Here is a 22,629-nt window from a genome sequence, read left to right as displayed (position 1 = left end):
GGGTGGAAGGCTGAAATCCCAGCTGAGCTGAGCAAGAGTCCAGATTGTGTGGAGTGAAACAGGTAGTCCTGGATGAGGGGAAGAGAGGATCTGATGGAAACCCTCTTCCACCTCACAGAGCAGGGATTTCTGGTGAGACGCTCCTGCTCTCCAGCTAAACCTCTTGGACCTCTGCAGGACAACTACAGTCCCAGTGGGTCAAGCAGCATCTGGCTCAGACTCAGGGCAGGATGCAGAATCTGGCCCTACTCATGAGACAGCAGATCCAGGTTGGACAAAAGAATCCAGTGGCAGGTCCAGCAGGTTGGAAAAGTCCATACTGGGCAGAGAGCAGCATGTTGGCCCGGTCCACTGCCTGGCAACGAGGACTGGGGGCTGCCTGGTTTCAGCCCAGGAGGTGTGGTCTGCTAGAAACCCAGGGCTGTTTCTGCCCCAAGAGCGGAGCAGGCTGCAGGTGGCATTGTGTGCTCCCCACCCCAAGATCCGAGCACTGGTTAGTGAGTGTCTGAGCACTCCCTGCTGTGGGAACGTCTCAGGCAGCTCTCTGCCCAGAAAAGGTGAGACGCGGTGAGTTTGATGTGATGATGGACACTACCATCATGTGAGCTTAACCAGTTGAGACAAACGCTGACCTCTGGCAGTGAGACCTGCCCTTTGCCTTCTGGGGATCAGCACGTTGCCTTTGTGCAGATCGCTGTCAGGGATCTCTGCTTGGCAGCTGAAAGGGGGATGTGTCCCTATTGGCAAGCTTCTTTTGGGCATGGAATATGAAAGGCTGGTGTCAGAATCCACAGTACAGGACTAAGACCTTGACACCGCCTCCTGGATGCTTGGCATTGGGGAGGAGCCCTCTTGAGGGCCTGTTGACAGCTGGCTCCTCGTGCCTCTCTCCTTGTTTGAGCTTAGTAAAGGCCTAACCCAAGGGAAATCAATGATGACAGAAAAGGCACTGAGTGTGCATGTCCACCACAGGCCTAGCACTCTAATGGGAGCAGGGGGCTTGGACTTACCTGAACAAAGAGCTGTACACTGGAGTGGGGAAAGCTCACCACAAACTCTGACACACAGGAACCAAAACAACCTAGCATAGAGCCAAACACCAAGGCTTCTACAAGCCTAAAAATACAAGGGCAGGAACAAACCTTGGTGAGGCGGTGACACTAATGCGCCACTGCAACTAGCTGACACTGACATGCCCCGTATATGGGCGGGGGGGTGGTGGCAGGAGGAGCAAGGACACAGGCAGGGTTTCCCCCAACCCCATGGACACTGCCCTACAGAGATTCAGTGCTGTGCAGTGGGGGTTCCCTGGTGGCTCCATGCTACTCAAACACTCAGCCTTAGCAATAACTCATGTGCTGCAGACACTCACCTCCACTAGCCCTGCTGCAGCTGCCTGCTCCAGCAGAGCCACTGCCTTCTGCATGTCAGCCCCTTCAGTTTTGGGCCCATGGCATAAGAGGAACCTGGCATAGCGGTACTGGGCCATGGGGTGCCCATTGCTGCCTGCACGATGGTAATAGAGGGCTGCCTGGAAACAGAGAAACACCATCATGAGCGCCCAGAGGTATGCGTGCCAGGCTGCGTTGTCCCAGGCACCTTTGTGAGGAGGCTGCCACTCTCCAATACTTACCCAGCCTGGCAAGGACATCACAGCATGCATTTGCATCCAAACCCCCTTGCCGGTTCTCATCACAAGCTATGCATACTCACCCAGGCAGCCATTAGCAGAAATACCCTCCCTACCTGTGCAGCCTCCTAGAATCATAGAATATTAGGGTTGGAAGAGACCTCAGGAGGTCATCTAGTCCAATCCCCTGCTCAAAGCAGGACCAACACTAACTAAATCATCCCAGCCAGGGCTTTGTCAAGCCGGGCCTTAAAAACCTCTAAGGATGGAGATTCCACCACCTCTCTAGGTAACCCATTCCAGTGCTTCACCACCCTCCTAGTGAAATAGTGTTTCCTAATATCCAACCTAGACCTCCCACATTGCAACTTCAGACCACTGCTTCTTGTTCTATCACCTCCTTCACACTCAGCGCCCTGCAGATCCCAGACATGCACCAGAAACATGAGACTATTCAGGTGAGATCCTGCTTCCCAGGTATGATCATCAGGGAGAGAACTGACTATGAGAGACACGCAGCCTCTCCCCAAGTGTGCACCATCCCTCATGAACACCCCACCCCCAAGCATACACAGCACATGCCTGCACCACTGCCTCATCACACCCGTTCTGCTATCCAAATGCCATCACATTACAGTCCTGTGCTAGCTGCAGCAACTGCTCACATAGGAGAGTGAAAGTAGGGAAATGGGATAATTGGCAGCTGGGGACTGCACCCTCTTTTCCTAGCCACAACCCCGATTCCATAGGGGGTGGCATAGGGCTAGTTACACCAAAGACTCTTCTATGCCTTGGGACTGGCACAATGCCCAACTAAGATGGTTTTGCAGTTCCTTTGCACCAGCTGAGTGGCACAAAATAGCCACAGCAGGGGCAGTGCTACACCCAATGCTCCCTAGGTTCAAGATGTACATCTCAGTGTACCCACACAAAGCTGCTGGGAGGTGGTTCAGGCAGGACATGGCTCCTGCACATGCGGTGGTGTTTTACATATGTACCATATGGTAACAGTATTCTCCCAGCCACTACTAATGCTGCATACATAAGTGTATGGAACAGGGCCTGGGAAGGTCCATTTGAAAAGGACAGGGCTGCAAAGGAGCCCAGTCTCCTCCCATGAGGGGCAGTCCTCCCAAGGCACCCATGCCTTTTAAGCCTACACTGGCACACATGCAGCCTTAGCTTTACCATCTCCCGATGGGAAGGTGTTTGACTCTGCAGCCCTAACCTTCCCTCCTAGGAGTTTCCTGGCTGGAATAATTAACAGTTTCCATTTACATGTACAATACCTCCCACTAGAGTCCTGCAGCAGGACTGGAATCCTGTGGGTCCTGCAGGACCCGCTGCGATAATAGCAGGAGTGGGATAAAAATTCAAGGAACAATGTGGGAGCGAGTGAGAGTGAGTAATGCAGGGCAGGATGGGAGCAGGATTAAAAAACAGTCCTCCATCACCACAAACATAAACACCCCAGCCAGCAGTGGTTGCTCTCTGGCCACCAGCTCTGAGGGAGAGCCCCCATTGCCAACCTATCTACGCCTGGAGATGGCGGAGCGTGGGGGCTTCCCATCCCCTTTGCATGACAACACAGTGGCTCTTCAGCCATTTGCATGGAGGGTTAGAGGTTTCTAATCCCTTTGCGTGGAGAAGGGAAGATGCTGGGGTTGCTCATCTCCTCGTAGGAGTGCATGAGGACTCTGACCCCTCTGTATCGGTGATTTGGGCTGGTTGGGCTGTCCTCATCGCATTGCATGGGGATCTAGGGAGTGGGTGGATGCTGGTGGGGAAACATCTGCTGAGCGCAGCACATCCAGCCATTGCAAGGACAGTTTTAGAGCCCTGCAGTGGGACTGGAATCCTGCGGGTCCTGCAGGATCCACTGCCACAATAGCAGGAGCGGGATAAAAATTAAGAAACAATGTGAGCGTCGGTGGGAGTGGGTATGGATCTGAACAGGAGTGGGATTAAAAAAATAGTCCTGCACAGGGCTCTACTACCTACCCCAGGACTTTTGAGGACCCCCACACACACCCAAGGGTTGCAGGGTGCCCCTGCGCTGACAGGCATTCATTGATGCACACAAGGGTATAGATGGGATCGATGCCTTGCTCCCTGAGGCAAGGGACCTTGGAGCAAAGTGTCTCACAGGCATTCCCTCTCCACCACTGCTCCTATTCATGCTGCTACTCAGCCTCCTGATAGTGCAAGTGTGTGTGTGAGGGGAGGGCTCTGCGTGCCACCAGGTACCTTTGCCAGGTCTTTCTCCGTGCCTCTGCCATGCTCGTAACAAAGGCCCACGTTGAACTGGGCTTTGCTGTAGCCCCGATCTGCTGCCAGCTTGAAGCAGGAATAGGCTGCCCTGTCGTGGCCATTATTCACACTCTCAATCCCTGGGGAGGGAACAGTGCATGTTCAGCAAAGCAGCACAAAGGCATCAGGCAGGACAGAATCATGGAGCTCATCGTGTCCCACCCATAGCAGCTTGCCTCACTGCACCCTGCAAAGTTTGTCAACTCTTGGCCCCACCCCACCTGAAGCCATGGAGTTTAGAAGTCGGGAGGGACCAATGACCCAGCCCTGTGTTGGGGGAGAGGTTCTCTAGCCTCATCACCAGCCTCTCCAATGCTCCAGGCTCCCCGTCATTTTATTTCCCAGAGTTCATTGCAAAGCTGGGTGAATTCCAGTAAGAGGTGGCACAGAAGACTCTGCAAAGGCTGACAATGGTTGCAGGAACCCCACCCTCTGGACAGGTAACGGGGCCGTGACAACAGCCAACTCACACAAAGAACACCTGGGAACCATTACTAATGCTGCAGATTCCATAGACTACAACAGCAAGAGGCTTCCCAACATATTTGAGGTCCTCCAAAAAGGAGAGGGTGTGTGGGTGTCCCTGTCTCTATTCCTGCTATCTGCAGTTTAGGACATAATGAAGCCTGGTCCACATTACCAAGGATATTGAGTGCAATGGAAACGCTGACCCGGAACACCTGCTGCAGCTGGGTAGCTGCTTTCTCCAGGCGTTCCTGCTGTGCTGGCTTCCCCTGGAGAGTGGAAAATGACAGCCCCTAAGAAGGAAGAGAATTAGAGGAGTGTTAGCAAGCCCCCCAAATCTCATGACAGCTCCTGTCATGGCTGCCAGAGCACCTTCCCCACATTAGGGCCACAGTATACCAAACCAGGTTGTCATGGCGTTTGTGCTCTAAGACAGGGGTCTCCAAACTACGGCTGGCCCGCGGGCTGGATTCGGCCTGGGGCTTCCATTTGTCCGGCCCTCCAACCAACAGGGGAGAAGCGAACAGCTGAGTAGGCACGCAGAGCAGGCAGGGGAAGGGGCCGCCGGCAGCAGCTCACGCAGGGCAGCAGCACAGCTGAGCTGTGCAGAGGGTTGAGTGCCTCTGGGAGCCAGTGTCCCCCCCAAAAGGGGAGCCAACTTAGGGGAGAGTTGCTGCTGCAGCCAAGCAGGCACGGACCCCTGCCTTAGAATAAAAATACAAGCCAGATGCTTAATTACATCTCCAATAAATGGAGAAAAGAAAACGAAAATTAACAATTTCATAATGGTTAAATTTTAACTACAGCACTAATAGAACCAAACAGTCCCAACCAACAATGGGAACCTGGAGCTTCTCTTACCAAAGTACAGCCAAACTTTCAACCTTTTGTCATTTTCTTCAGCAGAGCAGGCACAGGGAGAAGGGAGCAGGCACGAGGCAGAGCAGACCCAAAAAGGGGACCCAACTTACAGTACCTGCATTGATTAACTTTTAAACCTGATTTAGAATTTAATGCAACACTGACACAGTAGAGTAGTGTTGTTTTTTTAACGATTTTGCGTACATTTTTACATATATTTAATTTCTTTCACAGTCACTTTGGTCCGCGAAGCCCCTTCAAAAATCTAATATGGCCCTCGTCTCATAAAGTTTGGAGACCCCTGCTCTAAGAGGTGACAAAAACCTCCTCACCCAGTCCCATCAGGCTAGGGAGCTGTCTGAACACACCCACAATGCCACCCTGCTCAGTACCCTCAGGCCGGGGAGTCACATCGAAGTGCCCCCAACCCCAAACATGGTCCTCAGGCCAGGTAAGCCACCTCAACGCTCCCCTAGCCCACCCAAACAGCCCCTGCAAGCCAGAGGTTCCAGCTCAACATTCCCCGGGTCCCATGAGGGCTCCTCAGGCCAGGGGAGCCACATCAACGTTCCCCTAACATGGTGCCAGCTAGACCCTTCTCCAGCCCAGAGCAGACCCCTCAGGCCAGGGGAGTGCTGCGCCACCTCTTACTCAGCAGCAGCTCCATAGAATCAGGAGAGCCCTGAAAAGGCAGTCAGTAACCCTCCCACACAGAAATGCATAGAATCATAGAATATCAGGTTTGGAAGAGACCTCAGGAGGTCATCTAGTCCAACCCCCTGCTCAAAGCAGGACCAATCCCCAACTAAATCATCCCAGCCAGGGCTTTGTCAAGCCTGACCTTAAAAATATCTAAGGAAGGAGATTCCACCACCTCCCTAGGTAACACATTCCAGTGCTTCACCAACCTCCTAGTGAAAAAGTTTTTCCTAATATCCAACCTAAACCTTCCCCACTGCAACTTGAGACCATTACTCCTTGTTCTCTCATCTGCTACCACCGAGAACAGTCTAGATCCATCCTCTTTGGAACCCCCTTTCAGGTAGTTGAAAGCAGCTATTAAATCCCCCCTCTCTCTTCTCTTCCGCAGACTAAACAATCCCAGTTCCTTCGGTCCCTCCTCATAAATCATGTATTTCAGTCCCCTAATCATTTTTGTTGCCCTCCGCTGGACACTTTCCAATTTTTCCACATCCTTCTTGTAGTGTGAGGCCCAAAACTGGACACAGTACTCCAGATGAGGCCTCACAATGTTGAATAGAGGGGAACTATCATGTCCCTCGATCTGCTGGCAATGCCCCTACCCCCTGCTCCTCCCGTTCCCAGGTCAGGTTCAGCAGCATAGGCAGCATCTCCCTTCAGCAAACATGGAGCAGCCAATCTCCTGGCACTCTAAATCATTCAAACTTAAATAGCCTGTCAGCTAAATAAATCAGCTCCCTCCTCCCCCATTGTCCTTGTTTTATGGCTTTTTCCTCACTTCCCTGCTAATTAGCAGCACCCCCTAATTTGCCTAGTCAGGAGAGGGAGGGAGCCAGGCTTGGAGTAATTGTTTCCTAGTATCTTTTATACAGTTTGGTGCCACCAAGTAGCAGCAGTGCACGCTTCATCTAATTTCAGATTAGCTGCATGCTACTATTTACAATGCAGTTCAATCAGGAGAGGAAGGATGGAGAGGCCCCTTCTCACCCAGCAGGTTTGCTTCCCACCGGTCAGTCAGAGCAACTCTCAGTCAACAGAAATATAGGGATCTTTTCACTCCTGCAAGCCCTGCAGAGCTGGCCCAGCCACGGAACAGGGAGCTGGGTCCATCCCTCAGGACTCTGCAGAGCCAGCTCAACCACAGGGGAGGGAAAAAACAGTGCAGAAGTATGTAATTAAAGATTGTACAATAATACAGATACAGGAAGGGGTCTTGAACTAAGGCAGCCTTGATTCTGATATTTCCTAATATTTTGTGCTTGAGTTTGCAACCTTAATGTTCTTTGAGTGCACTTTGTGTGATATGTACGTACAATGGGGTCCTGATCAATGTTCCCTCTAATTTTTTACATCCATGTGCGGAATGAATTTTGTTATGTGCACTAATATGGAGGTGATGTGTGGCGGGGTGGGGCTGAGGGGTTCAGTGTGGGAGGGGCTCAGGGCTGGAGCAAAGGGTTGGGGTGTGGGCTCTGGGGTGGGGCCAGGGATTAGGGGTTTGAGGTGCGGGAGGGGGCTCAGGGCTGGATCAGAGGGTTGGGTGCGGGGGGGGGTGTGAGGGCTCTGGGGTGGGGCTGGGGACGAGGGGTTTGGGGTGCAGGCTGCTGTAGGGGAGTGGAGCCGAGGGAGAGGTGCCTCTCCCTGCTGCAGCCCTACATGCCCCCTACCTCTCTCCTCTCCAGTCCAGGACCCTGTGGCTGCGCACCTGCATGGCCCTTGATAGCCTGCTGTGCAGCCATGCAGCTTAGAAGGAACTTAGGTCCTGATCCTGACTGGGCCCTATTGGCAGCGTGTTCCCACAGCACTAGTGTGTGTGCTGTGCAGACTCCTAGGGCAGGATGCCACTACACACAACTGGTAGAAAGGGGGCAGAAGTGCCATAGCTATGACTCCTGCTCTGTGACCATGACTCTCCCAGGACACGGTGCATCAGTCAGGCTATACTAGAAAGAGCACCGACTACGTGCTTTGGGACAAGCTCCTTCTAAAGCCAAATATTCACAGAGAAACAAAGAGACTGTACCTGTGCACTGCAGTGGGCTGGCCCCAGGCTGGTGTTGCAGCTCTCAGGGAATGGACGCTCCCCTGCAAGGAGAGATCAGGGTAAGGCATGGGCCTGAGACAGACCAGGAATCCTGCAACCCCTCTGCCTCCCTCCTTCCACTCCACCCCACTCCACTCTGGAGAATTGGATCCTATCCCTGTTCTGCAACAAAGTTCCTTTAGGATGCTAGGCAAATCACTGCAATCAAACTTTCACACTCATTGCATGTTCCTCATTTCCTGGGTGCCTTATCTGAGCCCCTTGGGTCTGATTTGCAGAAGCTCTGAGCGCCCACAGCTGTAACTGAACTCAACAGGTGTACATATAAAGTGCTATGTAATGCTGTGTACTCTAAAAATCAGGCATCCAAAATTAATGAACACGTTTGACTTTAATCTTCCTGTGCCTCATGTGTAAAGCAGAGATAATAACCCCTGACCGCCTCACAGGTGTTGTGGATACAAACTGGACTGTGAAGTGCTCAAACACTGGAGTGACAAGTGCCAGGAAGCAATTAATTCTGCTGTGTTCAGTGTGGGGTTTGGATGGTGGCAGCAAATAAGGCAGAGGCTGCAGTAAGAATATGTACTGAACAAGTAGCCAGCCATTCAGTGAGCACCTTCCTGTAGCAGCATTCTGGATTATGTCACCAGTGTCCCTCCTCGATGCACCACTGCTCCAGGGCACTCACAGACACAGCCTCACACTCCTTGACATCAGGAACTGGAACATATGCTCTAATTCCAACCGGAATTATTTTGGGGAAGTCTCTGGCCTGTGTTATACAGGGGGTCAGACTAGATCAGTAGTGGGCAATCTGCGTCCCATCAGAGTAATCTGCTGGTGGGCTGTGAGATGGTTTGTTTACATTGACCATCCGCAGGCATGGCCGCCTGCAGCTCCCAGTGGCTGCAGTTCGCTGTTCCTAGCCAATGGGGGCTGTGGCAAGTGGCGTGGGCTGCAGGGACATGCTGGTCGCCGCTTCCCACAGCTCCCATTGGCCAGGAACGGTGAACCGCGACCACTGTGAGCTGCGGGCGGAGGTGCCTGCGGAAGGTCAATGTAAACAAACTATCTCGAAGCCTGCCAGCGAATTTCCCTGATGGGACACATGCGGCCTATGGGCCGCAGGTTGCCCACCACTGGACTAGATGATCACAATGGTCCCTTCTGGCCTTGGAATTTATGACTCTATGAATCCTCCGCTTCTTAGTGACATCATCTCTCCACATGGAGAAACTGCCATGATGGGTCATCTGGATTTATGGCTTATTACAACGATCTGTAACCCATTAACACACTCTTTTTCGTCTTATGAGTACAGGGGGGATAACAGGCCACTTCACTTTGAATGGTTTAATACAATGTGTGTTAATGACTTATGCTAAACAATCTGTTGACCTTCCATTTTGCTGTGACACTGGGAGTTAATTTCAAGGACCTGAAGAAGAGCTCTGTGGCTCAAAAGCTTGTCTCTCTCACCAGCAGAAGTGGGTCCAATAAAATATATTACCTCACCCATCTTGTCTCTCTAATATCCTGGGACTGACAGGACTACAACAGCAAGACCCAATGATGGCTCATTGGCAGGTAACCCTCCAACACACACCACTTTCACTGCCCCTACAGCAAACTGCCAGGGGCTGCAGCTCTTCTGCAGGCCCAACCCACCCACAGCAAACTGACAGGGGCCCGCAGCGCTTCCTCTCCCACACGCCCAGCCCCCTACCAAACTGAGAGTGGCCCGCAGCGCTTCCTCACTCTCCCCACCACTGCCCAGCCTTGTTGGGAAAACACAGCTCTTTCCTTACAGCCCCTTGCCACGACCCTCACAGAGGGAGGGATTTGGCTGTGACGATGAGGCAGTTCTGCTGCTAGCACCCTTCTTCCCAGGCCCACGTGTCTTCTTGGCAGATGCCTTCCCCCTCCGCTGGCACCCATACAGCCTCTCCTGAACAGCAGGAGCTCTTGGGGATGGGCAGAAGGTGGCACGGGGAGATTGCAATCATGATTTCCTTTTGTACAGGATTACTAGGAATCATAGTGGCACTATAAAGCTGAGTGAGATCCCAAATCCCCACAGCTGTCTCAGAGAATGCAAAATCCATCACAGCCTGAAAGCAGTTTTCCCAATGGTCAATTCCCTCTCTGTTAAAAACATGCACTCTATTTCCAGTACAGATTTGTCTGCTTTACGCTCCCAGCCAGTGGATCCCACTGCTTTTGACTGCTGCATAGGAGTCCTCCGCTCTCCAAAATCTCCTTGTGCACAACTAGCTGCTCATGATCAAAGTTAACTCCTAACCAGGGATAAGCTAAAAAGATGGGACTCCCTCCAATTCTGACTGTGAGGCAGGTTTCCCAGCCCTCTAATTGCTCTTGAGACTCTTTCCTGGACCCTTTCCAAGTCAACACCCCTTCTGAAGCAAGGACACCAAACTGGACGTAGAGTCCCAGGTGCCAAGGCCAATCAAGCCCACCCTCAGTTGCACCATAGACTTCTTCCCCACCTCCAGGAGACACCCTGCACTCTTGGCTCCTTGAGACTCCCAAAAAATCCCTCTGCCTTGGGTACCCTGCCCCATACAGCCTGGGCTGGTACCTGTTTCCGGGCAGAGTTGGTGCTCTCCTTGCCTTGAGGGGATGCCAGGGGATGGATTCTCTGGCGCAGTGTCTGGAATCCCTCCCAGCAGGAAGCAGGGCACTTTCTGGTTACTGCAGCAACTGGATGAGCCTGCAGCTGGCACTGAAACCCAGAAGACAAGCCCCAACACCAGAAAGCCATGCAGAATGCCACCTGTGGGACATGCCTGGGGTCGCCCCCTCCATGTTCGGCAGTGCCTGGGGCCCCCTGAGCATTTGCTCAGAGCTCTCCCATCTCTGAGCATGGGGCCAAAGGGCAGGAGAAGAGAGAACTCCACAAAGTCCAGGGCAGGGAACACAAGGAACCTGCTGTGTGTGTCTCAGCCCAGAAGGTGCCCAAGCCAGTGTGAAGGGATAGGGTGTTTCCCAGAGACATGACCCCCAGGCTCACAGGACTTCACACCCTACTGGCTCCCAATTTCAGACTGACAGGTGCCTTCTGCACAGGGGAGCACAGCCCTCCCTGTACACTCACAGCACTCCCACAGCAGACACCCTCAACCAACAGTCACCCTGGGCCCCTGTCCTCCCGCAGGAGGCAGAACTGACCTGAGTGCTGATGAGGCAGCAGAGAAGAGAGGAGTCCACCCACCCGGCAATGCCCGTCCTCTCTTCCTGCCCCTGGCACAGGGCTCGGCCATGGGATCTGCCTGGCCAACTGCAGAGCAAGCACAGCTAGTGCGCCCTAAGGGAAGGAAAAGAAAAGTCAGAGAAAACCACCCCTTCCTTTCTCCCCTCCCTGCAGCACATCACTCTCCCTTTCCACTGGGCACTCAGACACAGCAGAGCATCCTGCCCACAGCTCCGCAACTACACAGCATCCCAGCCGCAACTTCCCTCCACACTGCCATACGCATCCTGTCCACAGCTCCCCAGCCATCCCTGACTCCCCACCCCATTCCCGCAGGGCATCCCAGGCTCAGCTCCCCACCGCACTCCATAAGGGCATTCCATCTGCTGCTCCCCATCCAACCTCAGCTTCCCACCCCATTCCCACAGGGTGTCCACCCCACACACCTCTGTAGGGCATCTGGGTCACAGTTCCACAGCATCCCACTGCCCACATCCCTGCAGAAGACATCTTGATCACAGTTCCCCCCAACCCCCAGGTGCAGCTCCACCAACTCCCTCCTCACAGGTGCCTTGGCCCTGCCCTTTATAGAGGCATCCACTGGTCGCAGCTCCCTCCCCCATCACCAGGAGGAGATTATCTCGTACCCAGGTGAAGGCATCCAGGATTGTGTAGTGAGGCTGCAGGTTCAAGAAGGGTCGCTGCCCATTCCCTTGCTCCCAGCCATCTCGACCCCGTCCGCTCTGCCAGCCAGGTGAGAGTAAATAACTGGAAAACAAAAAATAATGTAAAACTCCTTTCCCTGCAAAACTGGGTGAGATAATGAGTTCTCTATACTATAGGGGCCCAACCCACACCACAGTTAAGTCAATCAGAGTTTTCTGTTTAGATCTGAATTTTCAAAGGGCTCTACTATGCGAGGCAGACAAAGTCTGATTGGAGACCTGATGCTGGGTTTGCAGTGCAAATCTGAGGTCCATCAATGCAGGGGTTCAGGAAATACAGGACCCCACCCTCCCTGACCTGCTTTTAAAATGTTCAGGTTATGATGCTTTTGGCATAGACCTGGGGAAAAAACTATGGCCATGAGCCACAGAAAACTAGCACTGTAGGACTTCCTGATCCAAGCTAGTGTCAAGCACCAAGAACAAGTCTGGTAAGCCAATATTTCAAGTTACTGGACTTCATTCTGGTTCTCCCAACACTAAATTGAGCTACTGTAATCCCGAGTCAGCTGACATAGGCAAGACATGGGTGATTTACTGCAGTGTAGTCATGTCCCCATTCTGGTTCTCCCAGTGGTGTACTTAGCTACTGCACGCAACAATCCAGAGTGGAGACAGGAAGCCACTGCACATGTTCGTTAGTACTCTCAGTTCTATAGATCAGCCTGAAACTCACTTCAGACCAGGGGTTACAGGCACAAACACAGGGTCATTAGGTCAGGCAGTTCCCAGGGTAAGGCACTCCCACCCATACACACCCAACAATGACCTGGCTCTGCTTATCAGCCTGTTGTAAAATGCACATGCAGAGTTAGATTGACTTGAAAATGTGAATGTCAGGTAAGGACCAGGAATAGACTGAAGAGAACAAATCTGGGGGCATTTGCACAGAGGTTCCTGAGATGCAGCCCCCTCAAAATGACCTATCTGCAAGAGCAGCGTGGCTTGAAAATTGACCTGCCAGTTGAATGCCTGCACAGTGTGGGAAACTTAGCATCATTTAAGGGGATTACCAAGCTATTAGGCCCCAAAGTGTAAGCACGAAATGAAGTGAACATGGAGCTGGTGTTGAAGTTGTGTCAGGAGAGCAGCTGCCAGCTCCATTTCTCTGGAGGCTTGCTACTGCAGGTACAGGGACAGAGCTGGCAGCTGTGCGATCTCAAGACCCCTTAACCCTGCTCCCAGGGAGCCAGCAGTAGGCCATGGGAATGAAACATAACCTCACCCCTTCCTACCCTTCCATTTTTTCTGTGCCCAGCACAGCTCCAACCCACCATTCCCATCGATGTCTCCTGATGCCCATGTCACAGGATGTATCAGGAAGCACTGCCAGCAGCAGGTGCTCCACACCTGTCAATGACATCTCAGGAGACTCATGGCTGCAGCTGTAGGGATCAGAGCTTTAAAAACTTTAATGCCATTATTCACCAATTCTCCTTCTGTATCCCTGCCAAGCTGGGAATCCAGTGCTGCTGCTTGGCTGCTCCTGCCTGCACAGTACTAACTACAGCTCTGTTTTTCACTTTTCTTCCTTTAGGCGGCACTGCTTGGTGCACTCCCTGAGAAGCAGGGCAAGCAGTAGCAATGTGAACAGTGGCAAAGGCCACAGCAATTAGGGGCAGTGAGGGGATCCCAGTGTGAGGGTGGAAAGGAATACAGACAGGATAGATCTGGGATGGTGCCATGACTTGGACAGTCTCTGGTGCTGCCAATAAAGCTAAGCCAAGATGCTAGAAGGGCAAGGATTGCAGAGATGATCTCTGCAGCGGCACTAGAGTGCATCTGGCCATTTTCCTGCTCTCTGTTACTCCCCCCTATTCCTGGATTTCACAGTCGCAGCTGTTGCCAAGAGCACTCTTTATTGCCTGGGCTTGGCAAGAAAGTTCCAGTCCAGCCTTCCAGGCTCCTGTGTGACTGCTGTATTACTCTCTGCAGGGCACTGTGCCTGAAGAGCATTCACAAACTGTTGCAGACACCTGCCTGGAAATTAAGCAGTGCCTCATGCCAGGAGCCCAATACACTCATGCTCCAGGAGCCGCACTGATTGCTGATTCCTTTCTAGGTGACGTCTGAGGTCCTACTGGTGACCTACAAACATGGCATAAAAACTCCACTCAGCCAATGGCTTAGGGCAGGGGTGGCCAACCTGCGGCTCTTCAGAAGTTAATATGCGGCTCCTTGTACAGGCACTGACTCCGGGGCTGGAGACACAGGCGCCAACTTTCCAGTGTGCCAGGGGGTGCTCACTGCTCAACCCCTGGCCCTGCCCCCACCTCATCCCTTCCCAGCCCCTCCCCTGAGCCTGCAGTACCTTCGCTTCTCCCCCTTCCTCCCCAGATCCTTCTGCACGCCACGAAACAGTTAATTGGGAGGTATGGGGAGGGAGAAGGAGGCGCTGCTCAGTGGGGCTACTGGTGGGTGGGAAGCACTGGGAGCGGGGGAGGGGGAGCTGATAGTGGGGGCTGCTGACGTATTACTGTGGCTCTTGGGCAAAGTACATTGGTAAATTCTGGCTCCCTCTCAGGCTCAGGATGGCCACCCCTGGCTTAGGGCAATGAACATGAGGATAAGTGACTGGGCTGAGTTCCCACACTGAAATGGCTTGAGTGCCGGGTTCCACCTACTCCAGCAAACCTGCAATCTCTTCTCCATTCAGGACAATGCAGGGAGTAGGAAAGTGGAGCAGCTGAGAGCCCGAAGGCTGAGCAGCAAACTGGGCAGACTGGGACAGGGGCAGAGGAGAGGGCCAGCTGCTCGAAGCAGAAGTATTGGTGAGGATCTGTTACCGACCATCAAATAAAACCAGAGTACAGATGGTTACTCCTATCTGTAACGTGTGGACAGAAAAACTATGTTGTTTTGAGAGGCCCTCAGTTTAGGAGACATGTTGGAAGGTGTCCTGCAGCCAGCAGTAAATCATCATTAGTTTCTAAACATTACAATTTTCTAACCAAAAGGACAACATTGGCTAACCCATCCTGGTTCAGTGGCAAAATTAAGGCAGCAATTAGAAAAAAAAAAGCATATATAACAAATGGCTAAAAGGGGAAATAGACAATCATTATATATCAAAAGTTATGATGTGCAGAAATATAAGGGAATCTAAAGATGGAAAAAATCCATGGTTGACAGGACTTCATATGGACAATATGAAGTAATTTTTTAAAGTATATTAGATACAAAAGTATCCAACCAATGGTGTAGGCCTGGAGATGGTAAAATTGTTAATGACGATGCAGATAAGGCAGAAGTGTTAAATAAATATTTCTGTTCTGTGTTTGGAAAGAAGCAGAATGACACACTCACATAACATTAGGATGAGGAAGTACTTTCCAGTACATTAAACTACATCTACTAAGGACAGATATTTTTAAATCAGCAGGCCCAGATAACTTGCAACCAACAATCCCAAAAGAGTAGGATGAATATATCTGTGGCCTGCTGATTTTATTTTTTAACAGATGTTAGAATACTGGGGAAATTCCAGAAGACTGGAAGAGTGCTAATGTTGTGCCAATATTGAAAATGGGCAAGGGGGATGAACTATAGGCCAGTTAGTCTGACATTAGTCCCATACAAAATAATGGAAATGCTGAGATGGGATTCAATGACTAAAGAATTAAAGGAGGGTAAAACAATTAAGGCCAGTCAACGTGGTTTATGGAGAATGGGTCTTGTCAAGCAAACCTGGTTTCATTCTCTGATGAGATGACAAGTTTGGTTGATACAGGTGACTGCATAGATGTAACATACTGGTTTTTGTATGGAAGCAGTTTGACTTAGTACCACTATGATAAAATACACCCCTATATTCACACCCAATACACTATTGTAATAATCTTTGTTCAAAGTATGCCCTGTAAGGTATCATTTGAAAACTCATTTGAAAAATAATTTGCCGGTCAGTATTATCCTGATAAAATGTGTGACAACATTGTATATAAAGTTCTAAGATTCCCCCGTATGATGTTATTAAGGCTATGTCTATACTAGCACTTTTGTCAGAAAAACTTTTGTCGGTCGGGGTGTGAAAAAAACACCTCCCCTGACCGACAAATTTCATCGACAGAAGCGCTGATGTGGACAGCACTATGTTAGTGGGAGACGCTCTCCCGCTGACATAGCTGCTGCCGCTTGTTGGTGGTGGTTTAATTATGCCAACGGCAGAATTCTCTCCCGTCGGCATAGAGCAACTACCGGGAAACCTGATAGCGGCACAGCTGCAGCATTACAGCTGTGCTGCTGTAAGGTCTGTAGTGCAGACATAGCCTAACACATGTTCCAAATCCCACAGATCTGCCCAGGCAGAAGTCAGGTCTGTCCTAAATAAACAAAGGAATGTCTGCTTGGCTTAATTTGGATTTAAGTAGTAAACAGAGTCATCAAGCAGTGAAAGAAAACAAAAGAAGTTCAAACATTTGGGGGAAAAAACAGCAGGAAATATCCTTCCATACAGACTCTTTGTCTTCTGGGTCTTAGCTAGAAATGTTTTTCAAGAGGGGGCACAAACTATAAAAAGGTGGGACAAACATCCTCTCTCTCGGCCTTACCATTGCTTTCTCTGCACCTGAAGAGACAAAGGAGACAGCTGTTGGATTCTGGGGGAGGGGCCCGACCTATGAGTTTGGTCAATAAGACTGCTGAAAGCATGTGATGAGAAAACTTTGCTTTGAATCTAATATAGTTTGTTAAGTTGGGCACCCAGATAGCATTCTACCTTTATTTTTCTTGCAACCAATTCTGACTTTTACACTTCATTACTTGTATTCACTTACAATCTTTTTCTCTGTAGTTAATAAACTTGTTTTACTGTTTCATCTAATCCAATGTGTTTGTTGAAGTGTCCGGGGACACCATATGGGGTAACCAAAGTTGTGTATGTATTATTTTTTCAAAAGAAGAACAGACTCAATATATTCACTGTCCAGAAGATGGCTGGACAGTACAGACATACGTTTCTGGGGGAAAATCTGGGACTGGGAATGTGCTGGACTCATTCTGTGGACTCTTTAAGGCTGGTAACAGCCAAAGGGTGGCTGGCTGCAGCAGCACACAGACATAGCTGGGAGTGACTTACATACCGCAGGCTGTTTGTGAGCAGTCCAGGTTAGTGGCTCCAGCAGCAAAGCAGTGTAAAGGGCACCCCAGGTTACAGGGCAGGGGTGACATAGATACTCATTGGTCTGGACTGTACCTTGGTATGTCACAACATTCTGATTTTAAAATGAGCACTATACAATATCAAGCCACACTAAAAGGATTAAGAACTGGCTAATTGACAGATCATCCTGGAAGGGGGTATTTCTAGTGAAGTTGTGCAGGGATAGGTATTAGGCCCAACACTATTCAATATCTTTATAAAGACCAGGAAGAAAATATTAAAAAAAAAAAAAAAAAAAAACCAGCTGATCAGATTTGAAGATTACACAGAGATTGACAAAGTGGCATATAATGATGAGGACAAGGTAGCCATACAGAATGACCTGGATCACTTAGTAAGCTGGGACCATTCAAATAGAATGCTTTTTAATACAGCCTGTCATAAACATACAGCTAGGGGTAGCCTAGAATTCCTCCTTACCTGTAAGGGGTTAAGAAGCTCAGCTAACCGGGTTGGCACCTGATCAACAGGACCAATGGGGAAAGAAGATACTTTAAAATCTTGGGGGGGAAAGGTTTTTTTTGTGCTCTTTGTGTGTGTGTGTTCTCTCTTGGGACTGAGAGGGGCCAGACAGAAATCCATCTTCTCCAACCCATCCTAATCCAAGTCTCCAATATTGCAATCAGTATAGGTAAGCCAGGCAAGGCAGATTAGTTTATCTTTTGTTTTGCTTGTGAATTTTCCCTGTGCTAAGAAGGAGGTTTATTCCTGTTTTCTGTAACTTTAAGGTTTTGTCCAGAGGGGAATCCTCTGTGTTTTGAATCTGAATACCCTGTAAAGTATTTACCATCCTGATTTTACGGAGGTGATTCTTTTACCTTTCCTTTAAATAAAATCCTTCTTTTAAGAACCTAACTGATTTTTCCATTGTTCCAAGACCCAGGGGTTTGGGTCTTTGAACATTTTGTAACCAACTGGTTAGGATATTATTCTCAAGCTTCCCAGGAAAGGGGGTGTAAGGGCTTGGTGGGATTGCTGGGGGAAGAGGAACTCCAAGTGGTCCTTTTCCCTGTTTCTTTGTTAAATCACTTGGTGGTGGCAGCGTTACTTAAACCCAAGGTACAAGGGAGAATTTGTGCCTGAGGAGTTTTTCACCTAAGCTGGTAGAAATAGGCTTAGGGGGTCTTTCGTGTGGGTCCTCACGTCTGTACCCTAGAGTTCAGAGTGGGGAGGGAACCCTGATACAGCCAAATGGAAAGTTATACATGTAGGAAGGAGGAACGCAGGTCACACCTACAGACTAAGGAAACAGGGACTCTGACAAGGATTCAACATGCGCTCCCAGTGTGATCTGTAGCAAAAGGGCTAATACAGTCCTTGGAGATATAAACATGAGTGTGGAGAGCAGGAAGATAATTTTATCTCTGTATAGGACATCTGTGAGACTGATATGGAATACTGCATCCATTTCCAGTGTCTGCACTTTAAAAATGATGTTGAAAAAAGGATGCAGAAGAAAGCCACAGAATGATGTAAAGGCTGAAGAAAATGCCTTACAGTGCAAGACTTAAAGAGATCAGTCTGTTTAAGGTTATCAAAATGAAGACTGAGAGGTGACTTGATTTCTGTGTATTGTCAAGGAAACAAAACACTGGGTCTAAACCACTCTTTAATCTAGCACAGAAAGGCAAAACAAGAACCAATGGCTGGAAGATAAAGCCAGGCACATTTAAAATAGAAATACAGGACAAATATTTAAGACAGTGAGGTTATTAACCATTGAAACAAACTAGCAAGGAAAAGAAATGGTGAATTCTTCATCTCTTGATGGTTTCAAATCCAGGCTGGCTGCCTTTCTGGAAGATGCTTTAGCTAAATACAAGTTGCTGGGCTCAAAACAGAGATAACTGGGTGAAATTCAAGGACTTGTGTTGTACAGGTCAGACTACATGATCTAATGTCCTTAAAATTCAGACTCTGTGAAACCCAGGGCCATCAGCAGCAGAACTGTGGTGGGGAGGAAGTGGTGGCAGGGGGATACAGACAGAACCAAGCATGCGCCAGGGGGAGAAACACATGGAAACTCCTGCAACGTTTTAGCAACCCAAAGCTTTGCTTGAGCTGGGTGGACCTTTCTCACCCTGATTTCTCTGGGATCATATCAGTTTCAAAATTCAACCTTAAGCACTATTAAATTTTGAACCCCTCACCCTCTGTTCCAACTGGGTTGGAGGAGCAGCCACTTTATCCCTCCCCTAGCCCTGTCCTGTTCCCCTAGGACACCTATTTCTTCCCCCCCCACACAGGGCCCACCTGACTGGGCCATAAGGACCCCATTACCTAATCCTGCATCAAGGCCAGTGAGAAAGGTCCTGGCCCCACAGCACTGAACCCCGCCCTCATCAGTTGAGAGCACCTGAGCACCCAATCGCCAGCAGCAAGCATAAGTTGTATGTAAATTCTAGTCCTGCTGGTAGTTTGCCAGACTACACCTGCTGGTGACATGCCCATTGCACCGAGCCACTAGGCTCAGCCTTCAGGCCAGCAGTGCTCAGGCTTGTTTTCCAAGCCTATATAAAGCCTTAAATGGGTCAGGCGTGGGGGGTTGAGTTGGGAGAGCCACTGTGAAACATTTACATTGTTTCCAGGCACTCAGACAGCAGCTTCACATCAGCAAATCACCATCCTCCAGGAGATGAGGCAAAAGGCAATACAGGACTGGAGGGGAGGGGAGGGGAAGGGAGGAGAGTAGAGTGTGTGAGGCACAAAGCAGCTGTACTAGCACTGGGTGCCATTCATCACTGCCGGGGGGGAGCAGCATTAGGTAAGCACTACTCTGGTGTCTAACTCTACTCTGAGTAGGCAAAGTTACACGACAAGGTGGCAGAGCTCCAGCTTCACTGCAGCTTTGGAGCAGCACCCACTGCAAATGGTGGTGATGAAGTTCTTGTGTAGACATGGCCCGGGTGCAGCACAGGGAGATTGACAGTGTGGCACAACCTGACTCATGCTGCAGCACCAGTATGGCCCACCAGTGGGAATGCTGGGGAAGAGGGCAGGAATTCACCCTGACCTTGGGCCTGCACAGGCTGGCCAAAGGGGTTCCAGAGTACCATGGAGACCTCACCCAGTCAAATGCATGCTACCCACACTGAACTCTGGAGTGTATGCAAAGGGCTTAGCTAGAACACTCTCCCTAGTGTGGACATCTGAGGCAGAAGGGGAAGAGATATGGGGAGAGGGCACTACGCTGAAACTCCTGCATGGGCCAGGAGGGAGAAAGATACGGGATAGGGACCTGGGACCAGAGGTGAAACTGAGTTAGGTTATAAGAAGGAAAAAACAGAGAGAAAACCAGGACCCGGATTAAAAGACGATGACTTCAGCAATTCCTTAGATCACCATCAGGAAAAGGGATTTCATGTTGCAGTTCCTGAGAACAGGGTGGCCTTTGGAGCTTGTTTGCTGCTGTCTTCAACACTGACTGAGGTGAAGGGATGGTATGACCAGACCAAACCAAAATGGGAATATCTCCAGGACGCCCCTTTACACTTCTTGCCTTTGGCTAAGAAGTCCAGTCCACGCAGACCCCAAAAGCTGCTTACCTGCTGCCTACAAGCATAGTGGGCACTGAGAACGATGACAGAGCCCTCAATTGCCTCTCCCCCAACACAGAATAAGACGTGGGCTATGCAGGTCTTTCCCCTGTTCCCTGACCCTCATTCTGCATTCTAGCTGGGTACTGCACTGTAGGAGCTGCCCAGGTCTCCTCCCTGCTTCCCACATCAGAAGGTTGACCATCCTCACCTCTGTTCAGATGGAGTCTGTCCAGCACTGAGCGCTGAGGTGGCGTTCCGGAGCTCCTCATTGCCAGGCAGGGTTGGGATCCCATGGACAGAGCTTGAAGCATTCAGCACATGGAGACGGTGAAGGGCTGCATGTGGAGTTAGGAGAGGGGAACAATGCATTGGGATTCTGCTTGGAGGAGATTCCAGACACTCCAGCATGTAGCTCAAGGACAGAGCAGCCTCCCCAGCATTAGGACATGCTCTGTACCCTCAGGAACATTGGGTTTGGCTATATAGGGGTGTCTGTGCTGCCTCACTGGCATGCATTCTGCTCCACAGGGAGCCAGAGACCCCATTCCCTTCAGGAGTGAACTGATGCTAGCACAAGGAAAGTTAAGCCCCCATCTCTAGTTATTTGGGGAGCAAGCAGCCTGAACTGGAAGCTGTCGGAGCATTTCCAGTCTAATCCCCACTTGGTGTTGAACCTCCAGGAACACTCTTGTTCGGGGCAGAATTTCCCAGACTCAGCCTCCATCCAAAGGGAAGGATGGATTGCAACCCAAACTGGCTCAAGCAGGGTGGGCAGCAGCTGCTTTGTTATGCTTCTGACGTGGGGGTCATATAGCTCCCTAAAAATGGGGTATTTTGAATTGTAGGGTTAATTAAAATGGAAATTGTAGTTTAGCAAGTAATTGAATTTACTAGAGGACTGCCTGGCAGTCACAGCTTAGCGAGCATGTAATAACTGAAAGGAGCTGGGGGGAAAGAGCTCCCTTTCATGAACATCCATCCAGTCAGTTAGCTATGAAGTTCCTCTTGCTGGCTATTCTCTGCTTGCTTTACCTGTAAAGGGTTAACCAAGTTCCCCAAGTAAAGAAAAAGGAGTGGGCACCTGACCAAAAGAGCCAATGGGAGGCTAGAGCTTTTTAAAATGGGAAAAAAACTTCCCCTTTGTCCCGTTCTCTGGAGGAGACATGGAGCAGCAATGCTATAAGCACGAATGCAGTGTAAGGCTTGAACCAGGTACAAAAATTCATCTTCCATACCTAGAAGAAATCATTAGACAGGGCATATTTAAATAGATGAGATTAGGTTTATTTTGGCTTGTGGATCAAAGTTCTCCCCCCCCCCCCCCATTTTACAAAGTTTTAGCCTCCTACTAGCTCTTTTGGTCAGGTGCTCTCTCCTTTTCCTTTACCTGGGGAACTCTTTACAGCTAAAGCAAGCAGAGAACAGCCACCAAGAGGGACTTGATAGCTAACTGGCTGGCCAGGTATTCATGAAAGGGAGCTTCCCCCCCTCATTTATTACACTAACCTTCCCACGCGGCAGGTGTAACTGGGCCACTGAGTCCTGGGCACCACTTTACTGAGCCAGCGACAGGCTGGGGAGGGCGCTCAGGTCCGGGCTGGGGAGGCTGATTGCTAGGACCGGATTACACAGCTGGACGGCCCGGCTGGGCTCTGGGAACGTTAAGGGCTCAGGACGGGAGCTGAGGGAGGCAGGCAGGCAGCTAGCGCGGGGGTGGGGGTGTCTAAGGCGACTTGCTAAAAGGAAAATGCGACCTTGCGCGAGAAGTGGGCCGAGCCTTCCCGCCCCAGCGCCGCGCCGGGGTCAAGAGCTGCCCGGCCGGGTTGCGGGTGCCCTCAGAGCGCGGGGCAGGGCTCGCCGGCCTATGCCTTCGCTCAGGCCGCCCCCGCCGCGGGCGTCGGGACATCGCCCAGCCCGGCCTAGCAGCGCTGCCGAGGCCCGGCCCGGCCCGGCCCGGCCGCGATACGCAGCGGGTGTG

General features: G+C 50.6%; 1 protein-coding gene across 1 annotated transcript in view; it reads right to left on the bottom strand.

Moving 5' to 3' along the window:
* Window positions 1-22,629, bottom strand: part of DELE1 (DAP3 binding cell death enhancer 1) — a 47,343-nt gene that overhangs the window by 24,540 nt on the left and 174 nt on the right. Inside the window, exons 2-9 of the mRNA XM_073356199.1 lie at window positions 20,860-20,986; window positions 11,874-11,994; window positions 11,205-11,340; window positions 10,615-10,758; window positions 7,992-8,053; window positions 4,581-4,698; window positions 3,878-4,020; window positions 1,373-1,531 (exon numbers count right to left, since the gene is read on the bottom strand). Of these exons, the coding sequence (XP_073212300.1) occupies window positions 1,373-1,531; window positions 3,878-4,020; window positions 4,581-4,698; window positions 7,992-8,053; window positions 10,615-10,758; window positions 11,205-11,340; window positions 11,874-11,994; window positions 20,860-20,986 (1,010 nt within the window). The remainder of the gene's footprint in view (window positions 1-1,372; window positions 1,532-3,877; window positions 4,021-4,580; window positions 4,699-7,991; window positions 8,054-10,614; window positions 10,759-11,204; window positions 11,341-11,873; window positions 11,995-20,859; window positions 20,987-22,629) is intronic.

Source organism: Lepidochelys kempii, chromosome 8, assembly GCF_965140265.1.
Source record: "Lepidochelys kempii isolate rLepKem1 chromosome 8, rLepKem1.hap2, whole genome shotgun sequence".
In the NCBI taxonomy this organism is placed as follows: Eukaryota; Metazoa; Chordata; order Testudines; family Cheloniidae; genus Lepidochelys; species Lepidochelys kempii.
The sequence above is the reverse complement of the archived record's forward strand: the minus strand, read 5'-3'. Positions and strand labels throughout refer to the sequence as shown.